Source organism: Ornithorhynchus anatinus, chromosome 19 (genome assembly GCF_004115215.2).
Source record: "Ornithorhynchus anatinus isolate Pmale09 chromosome 19, mOrnAna1.pri.v4, whole genome shotgun sequence".
NCBI lineage: Eukaryota > Metazoa > Chordata > Mammalia > Monotremata > Ornithorhynchidae > Ornithorhynchus > Ornithorhynchus anatinus.
The window spans coordinates 1,743,344-1,756,576 of record NC_041746.1 but is presented as its reverse complement, the minus strand read 5'-3'; the positions used below and the strand labels follow the sequence as shown (position 1 = coordinate 1,756,576).

General features: G+C 63.0%; 1 protein-coding gene across 1 annotated transcript in view; it reads right to left on the bottom strand.

Moving 5' to 3' along the window:
- Positions 1-4,025: 4,025 nt before the first annotated feature.
- ACTN2 (actinin alpha 2) overlaps positions 4,026-13,233 on the bottom strand; it is a 49,809-nt gene continuing 40,601 nt past the window's right edge. The window contains exons 14-21 of the mRNA XM_029047413.1: positions 12,574-12,714; positions 11,556-11,738; positions 10,505-10,639; positions 9,643-9,822; positions 8,500-8,646; positions 7,326-7,391; positions 6,596-6,754; positions 4,026-5,567 (exon numbers count right to left, since the gene is read on the bottom strand). Coding sequence (XP_028903246.1) covers positions 5,409-5,567; positions 6,596-6,754; positions 7,326-7,391; positions 8,500-8,646; positions 9,643-9,822; positions 10,505-10,639; positions 11,556-11,738; positions 12,574-12,714 — 1,170 coding nt within the window. The 3' untranslated portion in view covers positions 4,026-5,408. The remainder of the gene's footprint in view (positions 5,568-6,595; positions 6,755-7,325; positions 7,392-8,499; positions 8,647-9,642; positions 9,823-10,504; positions 10,640-11,555; positions 11,739-12,573; positions 12,715-13,233) is intronic.

Here is a 13,233-nt window from a genome sequence, read left to right as displayed (position 1 = left end):
ATTGCCCAAAGTCACACAGCTGGCAAATGGCAGAGCCGGGGTTTGAACCCATGACCTCTGACTCCAGAGCCCGTGCTCTTTCCAGTGAGCCAGGCTGCTTCATGACTTCGGGGCGAGTGGTCGAATTTCTCTGGGCCTCGCTTTCCCTTTCTATAAAATAGGGAGGAGATATCTGTCCTCCGGCCTACTTAGATTGTGAGCTCCACGTGGGGCAGGGACGGTGTCCCACCTGATTTCCTTCTATCTACCCCAGAGCGTAGCGCGGTGCGCTCACCACGGTGTCCGGCACAGAGAAAGGGCTTTAACAAATACCACGGAAAAAAAGGAAAAGTCCGCATTCCCCACCGAGACTTTTGCAATCCACCCCAGGGACTCAAAACGTGTTGCGCCATCGGAGGTTTGCATGGCAAAGGCGGCACGGACCAGCAGGATCCTGCCCTTTAACAAAAATAATAATGACGACGGTGATAATCGCGGTACACGTTGAGCACTTATTATGTGCCGAGCACCGTTCTAAGCACTGAAGCAGAGAGGAGTTAAGGCCTGGAGAATAATAATAATAATGTTGGTATTTGTTAAGCGCTTACTAGGTGCAGAGCACTGCTCTAAGCGCTCTGGTAGACACAGACAGGGTCATCAGGTTGTCCCACATGAGGCTCACGGTTAATCCCCATTTTACAGATGAGGGAACTGAGGCCTGGAGAAGAATAATAATAATAATGTTGGTATTTGTTAAGCGCTTACTAGGTGCAGAGCGCTGTTCTAAGCACTGGGGAGAGACAGGGTCATCAGGTTGTCCCACGGGGGCTCACAGTCTTCATCCCCATTTTACAGATGAGGTAACGGAGGCCCAGAGAAGTGAGGTGACTTGCCCACAGTCACCCAGCTGACAAGTGGAGGAGTGGGGATTCGAACCCCTGACCTCTGACTCCCCAGCCCGGGCTCTTTCCACTGAGCCACGCTGCTTCTCTACCAATAATAATGGTATTCGTTAAGCGCTTACTCCGTGCCGAGCACTGTTCTAAGCGCTGGGGGAGATGCAGGGTCATCAGGTTGTCCCACGCGAGGCTCACAGTCTTCACCCCCATTTTCCAGATGAGGGAACTGAGGCCCAGAGAAGTGAGTGACTCGCCCACAGTCGCACAGCTGACAAGTGGCAGAGCCGGGAGTCGAACCCATGACCCCCGACTCTGAAACCCAGGCTCTTTCCACTGAGCCACGCTGCTCCCCCCGATCGTATTCATTGATCTCCTACTGTGTGCAGAGCATCGGACTAAGCGCTTGGAATGGACAATAGGGAAGCAGCGTGGCTCAGTGGCAAGAGGCCGGGCTTGGGAGTCAGAGGTCACGGGTTCTAATTCCGGCTCCACCACTGGTCAGCTGTGTGAATCTGGGCAAGTCACTTCACTTCTCTGGGCCTCAGTTTCCTCAGCTGTAAAATGGGAATTAAGACCGTGAGCCCCACGTGGGACAACCTGATGACCTTGTATCCCCCCCAGCGCTTAGAACGGTGCTTTGCCCATAGTAAGCGCTTAACAAATACCGTCATTCTTATTATTATTGATCGAGGGACCGTCTCTGTCAGTCGCCGAACTGTCCATTCCAAGCGTTTAGTCCAGTGCTCTGCACACAGGGGCTCAATAAATACAGTTGATTGAGGGATTGTCTCTCTCGCCGAACTGTCCATTCCAAGCGTTATTATGATGATTATTATTATGATGATGATTATTAACCCGCCTTCTGCCTGCGATTGGTCCCCGCGAACACGTGACGAGCCGGCCTTCCTATTAATTTTGCTAATGAGGTGTACGTCACCTTGATTCTATTTATTGCTCTTGTTTTAATGAGATGTTCATCCCCTCGATTCTATTCATCGCTACTGTTTTTGTCCGTCCGTCTCCCCCGATTAGACCGTGAGCCCGTCGATGGGCGGGGACTGTCTCTATCTGAGGCCCATCTGTCCATTCCAAGCACTCAGTCCAGTGCTCTGCACGTAGTAAGCGCTCAAGACAAGCGGCTCAGTGGAAAGAGCCCGGGCTTGGGAGTCAGAGGTCATGGGTTCGAATCCCAACTCCGCCACTTGTCAGCCGTGTGGCTGTGGGCGAGTCACTTCACTCCTCTGGGCCTCAGTGACCTCATCTGTAAAATGGGGATTAACTGCGAGCCTCACGTGGGTCCCACCCGATGACCCTGTATCTCCCCCAGCGCTTAGAACGGTGCTCTGCACCTAGTAAGCGCTTAACCGATACCAACGTTATCGATTAGACTGCGAGCCCGTCTAAGGGCAGGGACCGTCTCTATCTGTCACCGATTTGTCCATTCCCAGCGCTTAGTACAGTGCTCTGCACATAGGAAGCGCTCAATAAATACTATCGAACGTAAGCCCATTAAAGGAGAAGCAGCGTGGCTCAGTGGAAAGAGCACGGGCTTTGGAGTCAGGGCTCATGAGTTCGAATCCCAGCTCTGCCACTTGTCGGCTGTGTGACCGTGGGCGAGTCACCTCACTTCTCGGGGCCTCAGTTCCCTCATCTGTAAAATGGGGATGAAGACCGTGAGCCCCACGTGGGACGACCCGATTCCCCGGTGTCCACCCCAGCGCTTAGAACGGTGCTCGGCACCTAGTAAGCGCTTAACAAATACCAACATTATTAAAGGGCAGGGACTGTCTCTGTTAACGGATCTGTCCATTCCAAGCGCTTAGCACAGTGCTCTGCACATAGTAAGCGCTCAATAAACACTATCCAACGTAAGCCCTTCAAAGGGCAGGGACGGTCTCTGTTACCGATCTGTCCATTCCAAGCGCTTAGTACAGTGCTCTGCACTTAGGAAGCGCTCAATAAATACTATCGAAGGCAGGGACCGTCTCTCTCTGATACCGATCTGTCCATTCCAAGCGCTTAGTACAGCGCTCTGCATATAGTAGGCGCTCAGTAAATACGAATGGATGAATGAACGGACGGACGAACGAACGAACGAACGAACGAACGAACGAACGAACGAACGAACGAACGAACGAACGAACGAACGAACGAACGAATACTATTGAATGATTGGTTCCCAGGGAGGAAAAGAGGCGGGACATCCGGCCTGGGCCCGGAGGCTTCTGGGAATTGTAGTTCGGGCCGGGTTGTGCCCGGCCCAGGCCGAGCTCACAGCGCCGCCTGCCGGTCCCCTGAGCGCTCAGCACAGTGCCCTGCACCCAGTAAGCGCCCAGCAGATCTCACTGGGGCATCGACTCGGGAGCCGCTCGGGAAATCTACCGTTATGAAGGAGATTTCTGTTTCAGTGACTGAGGGCGGATAATCCCGTGAGAAGCAGCCTGGCTCAGTGGCAAGAGCCCGGGCTTGGGAGTCAGGGGTCATGGGTTATTAGGTTGCTATCTGTTAAGCGTTTACTATGTGCAGAGCACTGCTCTGAGCGCTGGGGTAGACACGGGGGAATCGGGTCGTCCCACGTGGGGCTCACGGTCTTCGTCCCCATTTTACAGAGGAGGGAACCGAGGCCCAGAGAAGTGAAGTGACTCGCCCACAGTCACCCAGCCGACGAGTGACAGAGCGTCCCGAGAATGGATTCGAACCCACGACCTCTGACTCCCGAGCCCGGGCTCTTGCCACTGAGCCACGCCGATTCGGGGGTCGAATCGCGCTTGTGCCACTTGCCAGCCGGGTGACTGCGGGCGAGTCACTTCACTTCTCTGGGCCTCGGTTCCCTCGTCTGGAAAACGGGGGTGAAGACCGTGAGCCCCCCGTGGGACGACCTGATGACCTTGCATCGCCCCAGCGCTTAGAAAGTGCTTTGCACACAGTAAACGCGTAATAAATGCCATCATTATTATCGTAATGCCGGACGATTTCGCCCAACCACCTTCGAGCGGAATAACATCCCCCAGAGGGAGAATTTGGTAGCAGGAAGCGGGGGCTTCCACCGAATCGCAGCAGGTGGGTCATCGTTATCTAAGCCCCTTTCACGGGCTCTCCGTGGCGGGATTTGCGTTCGTCGCATCTCGAAATGACAAAGGACTCTAGTAAAAAAAAAAAAAGTTATTGCTTTATTTCTCTACAAGCTGTCAACGAGGCAGAAACACAGAGGCGGGAGTCGTGGCGAACTGGCGTCAAGCGGAAAAACGAACGGACGTCGACGGAAATGGGGACGGACGAGCGGACGACCGCGGCCCGCCCCGTGAGGGGGACGGGGCGCGAGGCCCGATCGAAAGGCCCGGAGCGGCTCAAGTCCCCCTCTCCCCTCCCGAGGGTCTCCCGCCGTCGAGACGACGCCGGTCGAGCGCGGCGCAAGCGTCAGAGGGAGGACGGACGTGAAATCTGGCTCTCCGGTCGCCGGCCGCCGGCGTGAAGGCTCTCTCGCCCCGGCTCTCCTGAGAAGGCCTCCCCAGACCGGCTCCCGAGCGGCGGCGATCCCTCGGCCGGCTCAGGGTGCGAGGGAAAACTATGGCGGTGCCGCCGCCTCGTTAGGCCGCGGTGATTTCTGCCGCCAGAAGACCGTCTGCCCTCCGGTCGACTCTCCGCCGCCTGTGCCGTCCGAGCTTGGAAACCCCAGCGGGGAACCCCCGAACCTCGTCTTCTTGGATACCATCGACCCCTTCCCCCGACGATCGGACCTCTAACTAGGGTTGGGACCGACCGGAGATTCCTCTGCCCTGTCGCCCGGCTCCCGGGAGAAGCCTCTCGGCCCCGGTCGCGAGCGAGCCGGAAAGTGACGGAGACCGCGTCTGGGAAAGCGCGGGGGCGAGGGGCATCCTCCCCGCCAGGAAGGACGAAGCTCCCCGGCTCGTTCTTCGTCCCTTCGACGTCCCCGTCCGGACGGATTCGAGCGGCCCGGGAGCAGGACGGCCGACGGCCTCCGGACGTCGTCTCCCGAGCGGCCCCAGCCTGGCCTCCTGAGCCGGCGGACGAGGGGGCGGACGTGGCCGGAAAAAGGCTCGCGGATCTTTCGCGGCTCCGTGGGTCCCCAGTCTCGAACGTCTAACCGTTCCGTGTTTTTCCACATTCTTAAGCTCTCTCTCTGTCGCTGTCTCTCGCTCTCTCGTCATCCGTCTCTCTCTCTCCTCCCCGCCATCCCCCGGGCCCTCCCGGTTCCGCCTCCACGTCTCCTCCCACCCCGCGCTGGACTAGCTAAGCCTAAGAAGCCGACGCTGAAGCCGCCTACGGTGGCACCCACTCTCACGCACGCGAGGGACGGCACATTCGAACACGTTACGTTGCCGGGGGAGGGGAGGAGGGGGGCGGGAAGGGTCGGGGGCGTTCATCGCGCTTCGGAAACCCACGGGGTCGAACGATCCCGCTCGTCGGGCCTCCCGCGAGGCCCGGGCTCTGGCTTCCGGCGGGGCGGGGGGCGGGGGGCGGGGTGGGGGTCGGGGGCAGGGCGGACCGGGGGAGAGGGGCCTTCCGGGCTCACAGGTCGCTTTCCCCGTACAGGGCGGACGAGAAGGCGGCGTAATCCAGGGCCCCGGGGACGCTGCCCGGGCCCGAGTAGGCGGGCATCCTCTTGATGCAGTACTGGGCCTGGTCCGGCGGCAGCTCTCGGCGTAGCTCGTCGGCCAGGATGTAGGGCTGGGGGGGACGCGGGAAGACCGTCCTTACTGCGCCCGGGGACTCGCGCTGGGACTCGCCCGGGCACCGCCGGCCTCTAAGCGCCCCCCGGGATCGGGAGGGGCGGAGGTTTGCCCTCCGCCGGGCTCGCCTGATGGCTCAGCACGACGCGGCGCGTCCGGCGAGTACCCCGACTGAATCGGGAGCGGGGAAGACCCGCCACTGGAGCGGGAGGACAGCCGGAGTGGGCCCGCGGAAGCCTCGCCCGCCCAAGCCGCCAATTCAGGGCAGCGGGGCCTTAGCGGAGGGGGTGACTGGAAGCTCGTGGGCGGGGAGCGTGTCCGTTTATTGTTCTATCGTCCTCTCCCAAGCGCTCAGTTCAGTGCTCTGCACATCGTTTGCGCTTCCGTCCCACTTCCGGCCCACAGCACTCTATCTATCTATCATCTATCTATCTATCTATCTATCTATCTATCTATCTATCTATCTATCTTATGTATTCATCTCTCTATCTAGAGAAGCAGCGCGGCTCAGTGAAAAGAGCACGGGCTTTGGAGTCAGAGGTCACGAGTTCGAATGCCACGTGTCAGCTGTGTGACTGTGGGCAGGTCACTTCTCTGGGCCTCAGTGACCTCATCTGTAAAATGGGGGTTAAGACTGTGAGCCCCACGTGGGACGACCCGATTCCCCTCTGCGTCCACCCCAGCGCTCAGAACAGTGCTCGGCGCATAGTAAGCGCTTAACGAATACCAACGTCATTATTATTACTATCCCTAATTGATCTATCGATATGAATGTCCGTCTCCCTCTCTAGACCGGAAGCCTGTGTCGGGCAGGGAACGTGTCTGTTACGTTGTCCTCTCCCAAGCGCTCGGTCCGGTGCTCCGCACCCGGTAAGAGCTCAGTAAATACGATCGAATGACTCGAGAGGTATCACCGGCTGGCAGGTGGCGTGGGAGAGAGGGCGCCGGTCCCGGCGGGCCCCTCGTTCTGTACCCGCCGGCTCCCGCTGGGGCGCCGGGAATCCCGGGGTCCGGCTCCGGACTGACCTTGTCGGAGGCGAGGATCCTGAAGGAGGCGATGACCTGCTCGGCCGTGTCCGTGTCGGCGGTCTCCCGGGTCATGAAGTCGATGAAGGATTGGAAGGTGACGGTGCCCTGCCCGTTGGGGTCCACCAGGGTCATGATGCGGGCAAACTCGGCCTCCCCCTGACGCGACAGCGGAAGAGACGCCGCTTACCCCCGGGCGGACCCCTCCGACCGGCTCCGGGCGCCCGCCCTCCCCCTGGCTCATTCAGAGGACGTCGCCCCCTGGCCCGGGGCGGGGGGCGGGGGTCAAGGCGGGGCCGGAGGGGAGGGCGGGCGCTCTCATTTGCAAATCCAGGCCGAGAACCGGGACGGAGGACGGGGTGGTCTTAGCGGGCAGCTCCCAGCCGGGGCCGACTCTCCAAACCCCCTCCGTGCGGAGAGGGGAAGCGCTCGGCCCGGGCCCGGAATAACATCCCCATCCGACGCACGTGGGCGGCGGGCCGGCCGGCGCGCCGCCCGGCATCCCCTCCCCGGGGACCAAGGTCGATTAGGACGTGGACCCCGCGGGGAGGTCCAGACGGGCGCGCTCGGCCCGCTTTCTGGAAACGAAAGTCACCGCGCGGTCGCCCACGGGGCTGGGCCTCCGCAGCCGAGCCGGGCCCCGAGGGGAAGAGGTCGACCCCTCCGAGTACGACCGGGGCTAGAGCCCCCGCTCCCATTTAGACTCCCGGACCCGTCGGCGCCCTCCTACCAGGTCGTAGCCCATGGAGATGAGGCAGGCCCTGAAATCCTCATGGTCCATGAGCCCGTTCTTCCTCTGCGGGCCGGCGGCGGGCGACCCCGGGGGAGAGGCAGGAGGCGGCCGGGCGGAGGCGAGGCCAGGCGCGGGCGGGAGGGCCGGCGCGGCGGGACGGAGGAGAGGTGGCGTTGTCCGGCCGCGGCAGGACGGGCCGATCCCACCCCAGAGAGAGAGAGACAGACGACCGGGTGAGACCGGACAGACGGGCGGGACACAGCCACGAGGAGGAAAAGCCAAGGAGAGAAATTTAGCGTCGTGGAGGAGCCGGAGAGGGGCGGCGGCTTCGAGCCACCTCAGACCTCAGGAAGAGCCGCGTCCGAACGGTTCCCCCAGCCGGCCCCGCCTCCGGCCGCGGCCCGAGCGGGACGCCCCTCTCCGTCACGGGTCGGGCGGCTTGGGGGGGGGGGGGTGTCCCTCTCCACCCCCAACCCCCCCCGCTTCCCCGAAGGGGTTGGTCCTCGATGGGAAATCGGGACGGCGTCCCCCTCCTCTACCAGCCTCTCCCAAGCGCTTACTACAGTGCGCCGCACCCGACGGTTGAAGGGGCGCGGGGAGAACACGGGCCTGGGAGTCAGGAGGACCTGGGTCTCCTCCCCGCTCTGCCACTTGTCTGCTGGGTGCCCTTGGGCAAGAAGCAGCGTGGCTCAGTGGAGAGAGCGCGGGCTTGGGAGTCAGAGGACGTGGGTTCTAATCCTGGCTCCGCCACTAGTCTGTTGTGCGACCCCGGGCAAGTCGCTTCGCTGTGCCTCAGTTACCTCATCCGTAAAACGAGGATTAAGACGGCGACCCCCGCGTGGGACAACCCGATCACCTCGTAGCTACCCCAGCGCTTAGGACAGCGCTTGGCACATAGCAAGAGCTTAACGGAGACCCTCGTTATTATTCTCTGGGCCTCGGTTCCCTCGTCTTTACAGTGGGGATTAAGACCGCGGGCCCTGGACCGAGTCGACCTGATCACCTCGTATCTACCCGGCGCTTAGGACGGTGCCGGAAACGTAAAGATAACCGCGTAACGAAAACAACCGACTGACGGAGTGATGGCGCGGAGGCACGAAGGGACATCCCAGGAGCGGGCCTCCCGCCGGAGGGCAGGGATCGCGCCAACTAACCGCCGGGCGCGCCGTACCCGGTCGAAGTGGTTGAAAGAGGCTCGGAACTCGTTCATCTGCTCCTGGGTGATGCCCTTGGCGTCCCTGGTGAGGATCTGGGTCTCGATCTCGTTGATGGTCCTGGCGATGGTGGTGAGAAGCAGCTCCCAGCCCACGCGGATGTGCTAGGGAGGGAAGCGGGCGACCGGTCGGGCCCAGAGGACCCCCGTCGCCCCCGCGGGAGAGAGCCGAGGTCCGTCGGGGACGGCTCGGCCTCCGTGCCTCGGCCGGGGAACCGGCTCTGGCCCTTTTGGGGCGGGGCGGGGGGCGGGACTCCGCTCCTGCATCCCCTCGCCCCCCAGAGAGCCTCTCCACCTCCCCGGAGTGGCGGACGGGTAGGATACCGGGGGACCTCCGTTCACTGTGTTCCTGAGCTCGGGACGGGGAGGAGGGGAAAGGGCGGGTGCCGAGTTCTCTCCGGTGGCTCTTTCTGCGTTTCTGCCCCCGCCCGCCCCGGGACTGTAAGCCGCATGACGGCAGGGGCGGTCCCAGGCGCCCAAATCCCGCGGGCCCAAAGTGGGTGCTCGACATAAAAACAGCGAATCCGGCTACCCCCAATTTCGCATCCAGCCCCGAGCTCCCGCAGGGGCCGGTGGGCACCGGTGCCGCCCCACCTCAGTGCCCACCGTCGCCCGCACGGAGGACGGGTGGAGCGGCAGAGTGAGCCCGCAGCCTCCTGGCCCCCGACTCCGGGTTGGGGGACGCGGAAACAGTCGTGTGAGAATGACTCTTCAATTCGGCAACTGTTCCGTCGCCGAACTGTACATTCCACGCGCTTAGTACAGCGCTCTGCACATAGTAAGCGCTCGATAAATGCTATCGAATGAATGAACGAGAAGGAGCGCGACCTAGCGGAAGGAGCACGGGCCCGGGAGTCGGAGGACCCGGGTTCCCATCTCCGCTCCGCCGCTCGTCTGCCGCGCGACCCAGGGCAGGTCTCGTCACGCCTCTGTGCCTCAACTTCCTCCTCTGCACAACGGGGATTCAATACCCCTTTTTCGTCCTACTTAGGCTGTGACACCCCCCCCCCCCCACCGTGGTCTCGTATCTACCCAGCGCTTAGTTCAGTGCCCGGCACCTAGTAAGCGCTGGACGGAGAGCCCGATAAAGACGATCGTCACCTCCATGGTGTAATTGGTGTGCTTGTTGTCGAACACGAGGGCCTCCTGGATGAGCTGGTGGTCGCCCTCCAGCTTGTCGATGTTGGTTTTGTAGTTGATGATGTTGTGCTCGTACTGCTTCAGCTGGTTCATCTGGTCCTCCAGGGCGCCGGTGATCTGGATCGAGCTGCGGGCGATCTCCTGGCCGGCGGGCAGACGGGCAGAAAGAGACCCCCAGTGCCACCCCGGGAGGCCGCGGGCGTCCACGCGACGTCATCCCGGGTGCCGTTTTGCGGGAGGGGAACCCGGAAACCCTCCCGACGCGTTCCGGGGCCGTTGGTGGTCCCCCACCGTGTCACGCCCCCGTCTCGCGGCCCGGCGGCGGGAGCCACGACGTGAACGTCGAAAGGACGCCGAAGTGCCCGGGGTCGGACGCGGGACGGCCCCGCCCCAAACCGGACCGTCCCATCTCCGACTGGACACCTGGTCGCCCTCGCACGCTAGACGGGGAGTGGTGGGCCGGGGCCCTCGGTTCTTCCCGCGGGGAGCAAGAAGCCACCGGGGCCAGGCGGGCAAACCGCGAGGAGGGGGACGCCAGGTCCGGCGGGAAATTAGGACCGGGCCAAGGCGGCGAGACCCAGCCTGACCAGGGAGAGAGGGGAGCCCGCTGGATCTGCGCAATCGTTCGGGCGGCGGTAACAGACCCGGAAGCGCTCCCTCTCCGCGCCTGGGAGGCCCATGGCCCGCGACGCGAGATCCGGATGGAAGACGCACACCCGGGACCGACGGGCTCCGATCCCCCGGGAGGCCGTCGGACCCCTGGCCTCGTGCAAAGAGGCCGACGGGCTGCTCGGAAGGCCCGGTCGATCCCCCGGACGGTTACCTCCATCTTGTTCTGAATCCAGGGCCCGACGGCATTGGCCTGAGCGGCAAACTGCCGGCGCAGACGCTCATTTGCGTGCTGACGAGCCAGTTCCTCCTGCAGGGACTGATCCCTCACGGGCACGAGCTGCTTCACCTGGCCGGACATCAGGACGCCGTCAGCGGGGCCCGCCGCCCACCCAGCTCTCCCGCTCCTGAAACCGGACGCGCGGGAGCTGGGGGGAAATACCTCCCGCCCCCCCGGAAGGGAACGAGCCACGAGACGGAGAGAGACCGGGGGGGGGGCGGGGGGAGAGAGAGAGAGAGAGCCGCAGTGACCGTATCCTGGAGGGCCCGCCCGACCGGGATCGAAAAACGGGTTATTGGGCCCGGAAGGACCAGAGGACAGCGACGGCCGCGGAGTGGTTCGTAACGGCCGGCGTCGACCTCGTCTTCCGGCGTGCCCGCCCGGCGTCGGCAAAGCCCGTCCCTCCCGGGAAGGCCCGGGCGGAGGGCGCCTTGGGGGTTAAGTGCTAGGGTGGATCCTGGGTGGTCCCCGCTCGCTACAGAGCTCCCGCTCTCCCTCTCTAGACTTTAATAATAACGACTGCGGTATTTAGTAAGTGCTCACTGTGTGCCGGGCACCGTACTGAGCGCTGGGCGGATCCAAGCAGACTGGACCGGACGCAGTCCCTGCCCCACGTGGGGCCCCCGGCCTCGATCCCCGTTTTCCAGAGGAGGGAAGTGAGGCACAGAGAAGCGAAGCGCCTCGCCCGGGGTCACACGGCGGACCAGCGGCAGAGCCGGGATTAGAACCCCCGACCTTCTGACCGGCGAGTCCACCGTGGGCGGGGAATGTATCGGTTCTGTTGTTCTCCTGTCCTCTCCCAAGCACTTAGTACGGCGCTCTGCACAGAGTAAGCGCTCAGTAAATACATCCGACCAAGAGGGAGGGAGAACGGGGAGGGAGCTCTTCCTCATCGCAGAGGTGAGGAAACGGAGGCCCAGAGAGGGTACGGGACTGGCCCAGGGTCCCCCCGGGTCCCGGGCCGGTGCCCGCCCGCGTCCCCTACCTTGTCCCACTTGGCCCGGAGCTCGTCCATGGTGACGGTGCTGTAGGGGTTGGCAGAGCTGATCCGGATGTTGTAGCTCTGGATGACCTTCTCCACCTCGTTCTGGATGGCCATGATGGCCTGCCTCTCCCCGTCCGCCTCGGGCAGCGTGGCCTTGAACTGCTCGTGGGCCGTGATCAGGCTCTGGGGGGCGGCGCGGGGGAGACGGGACGTCACCTCGACCCCCGCCACCCGGGCCGCGTCGCCGGAGCCCCCTCCCCCGGCCCCCGAGCCCAGGTCGGCCCGCCAGTGTCCCTGGAGGGCGGGGATCGCGCCCGCCGACTCCGTCGCCTCGGACTCTCCCCGGTGTCCCGCGCGGAGTGAGCGTTCGATCGATCCCGTCGACCGGGCGGGGCTGGAGTTGGAGCGACCCGAGACTCGCCTCTCCCTCCTCCCGCCGAGCCCTCCCAGCTAACGGTGATAACAGGGGGTAGCTGTTAAGCGCTTCCTATGCGCCAAGCACCGGGCCAAGCACTGGAGTAGATGGGGGGATGATCCGACCGAGCCCGGTGACTGCGTTTGGCCCGTGAGCCCGTCACTGGGCGGGGATCCGTCTCTGTTGCCCAATTGTCCGTTCCAAGCGGTTAGTGCAGTGCTCTGCACGTAGTAAGCGCTCGATAAATGCGAGCGAATGAACGAACGGTGCCGGTGGGGCCCGTGGTCTGACGGGGAGAGAGAACCGGTATTTAATCGCCGCTTCACGGATGAGGAACCCGAGGCCCGGGGAAGCGAAGTGACTTGCCCGCCCGGGAGGCGAGTGGCAGGGTCGGGATTAGAACCCAGGTGGCCCGCCCTCCCCGGCCTTGTCCCCCGCTCCGTCCACTAGGCCGTGTCCCTCCTAGACGGTAACCCCCGCGTAGCCCTCCGGGGCGTCTGCCGTCTGCCGTCACCGTAAACGACGGAACCCGCCCCCCTCCTCGGCTGGCCTTCGGGGGGCTGCCCGGGAATGCCATTTTGGCCCCCGCTCTAGCCCCCCTACCTGAATCTCCTCGATGCTGTGGACGATAAACATGTCCTGCAGGTCCTCCATGGCCCCTTCCATCCAGTTATTGAAGGGGGCGGCTCTCTTGGCGAACTCCAAGTGAAGCTGGTCGATGGTCTCCAGCAGCTTCTCGGTCCTCTGCAACGGGAGAGCGGCGGGTTTCACCCCGGCGGCCACTCTAACGGTAACGCGGCTAGCTGGGACGCGCTCACTACGTGCCAAGCGCCGAACCCGGGGCTGGAGATCATCAGGGCGGACGCGGGCCCTGTCCCTCACGGGGCTCGGTCCACGTCGGGGCGGAGAACGGGATTCGGATCCCCATTTTACGGATGAGGAAACCGAGGCACCGAGAAGCCGAGTGACTTGCCCAAGGACACCCAGCGGGCAAGTGGCAGGGGGGATTAGAACTCGGGTCCCGTGACTCCCAGGCCTGAGCTCTCACCACCAGACCACACTTCTTCTCTACTGTTCTGCGTTCGGCGGTTGCCTCCCACCTCTCTTATCCAGAGAAGCAGGGTGGCTCACCGGAAAGAACCCGGGCTTGGGAGTCAGAGGTCGTGAGTTCTAATCCCGGCTCTGCCACTCGTCAGCTGTGTGACTTTGGGCAAGTCACTTCGCTTCTCTATGCCTCAGCTACCTCATCTGTAAATTGGGGAT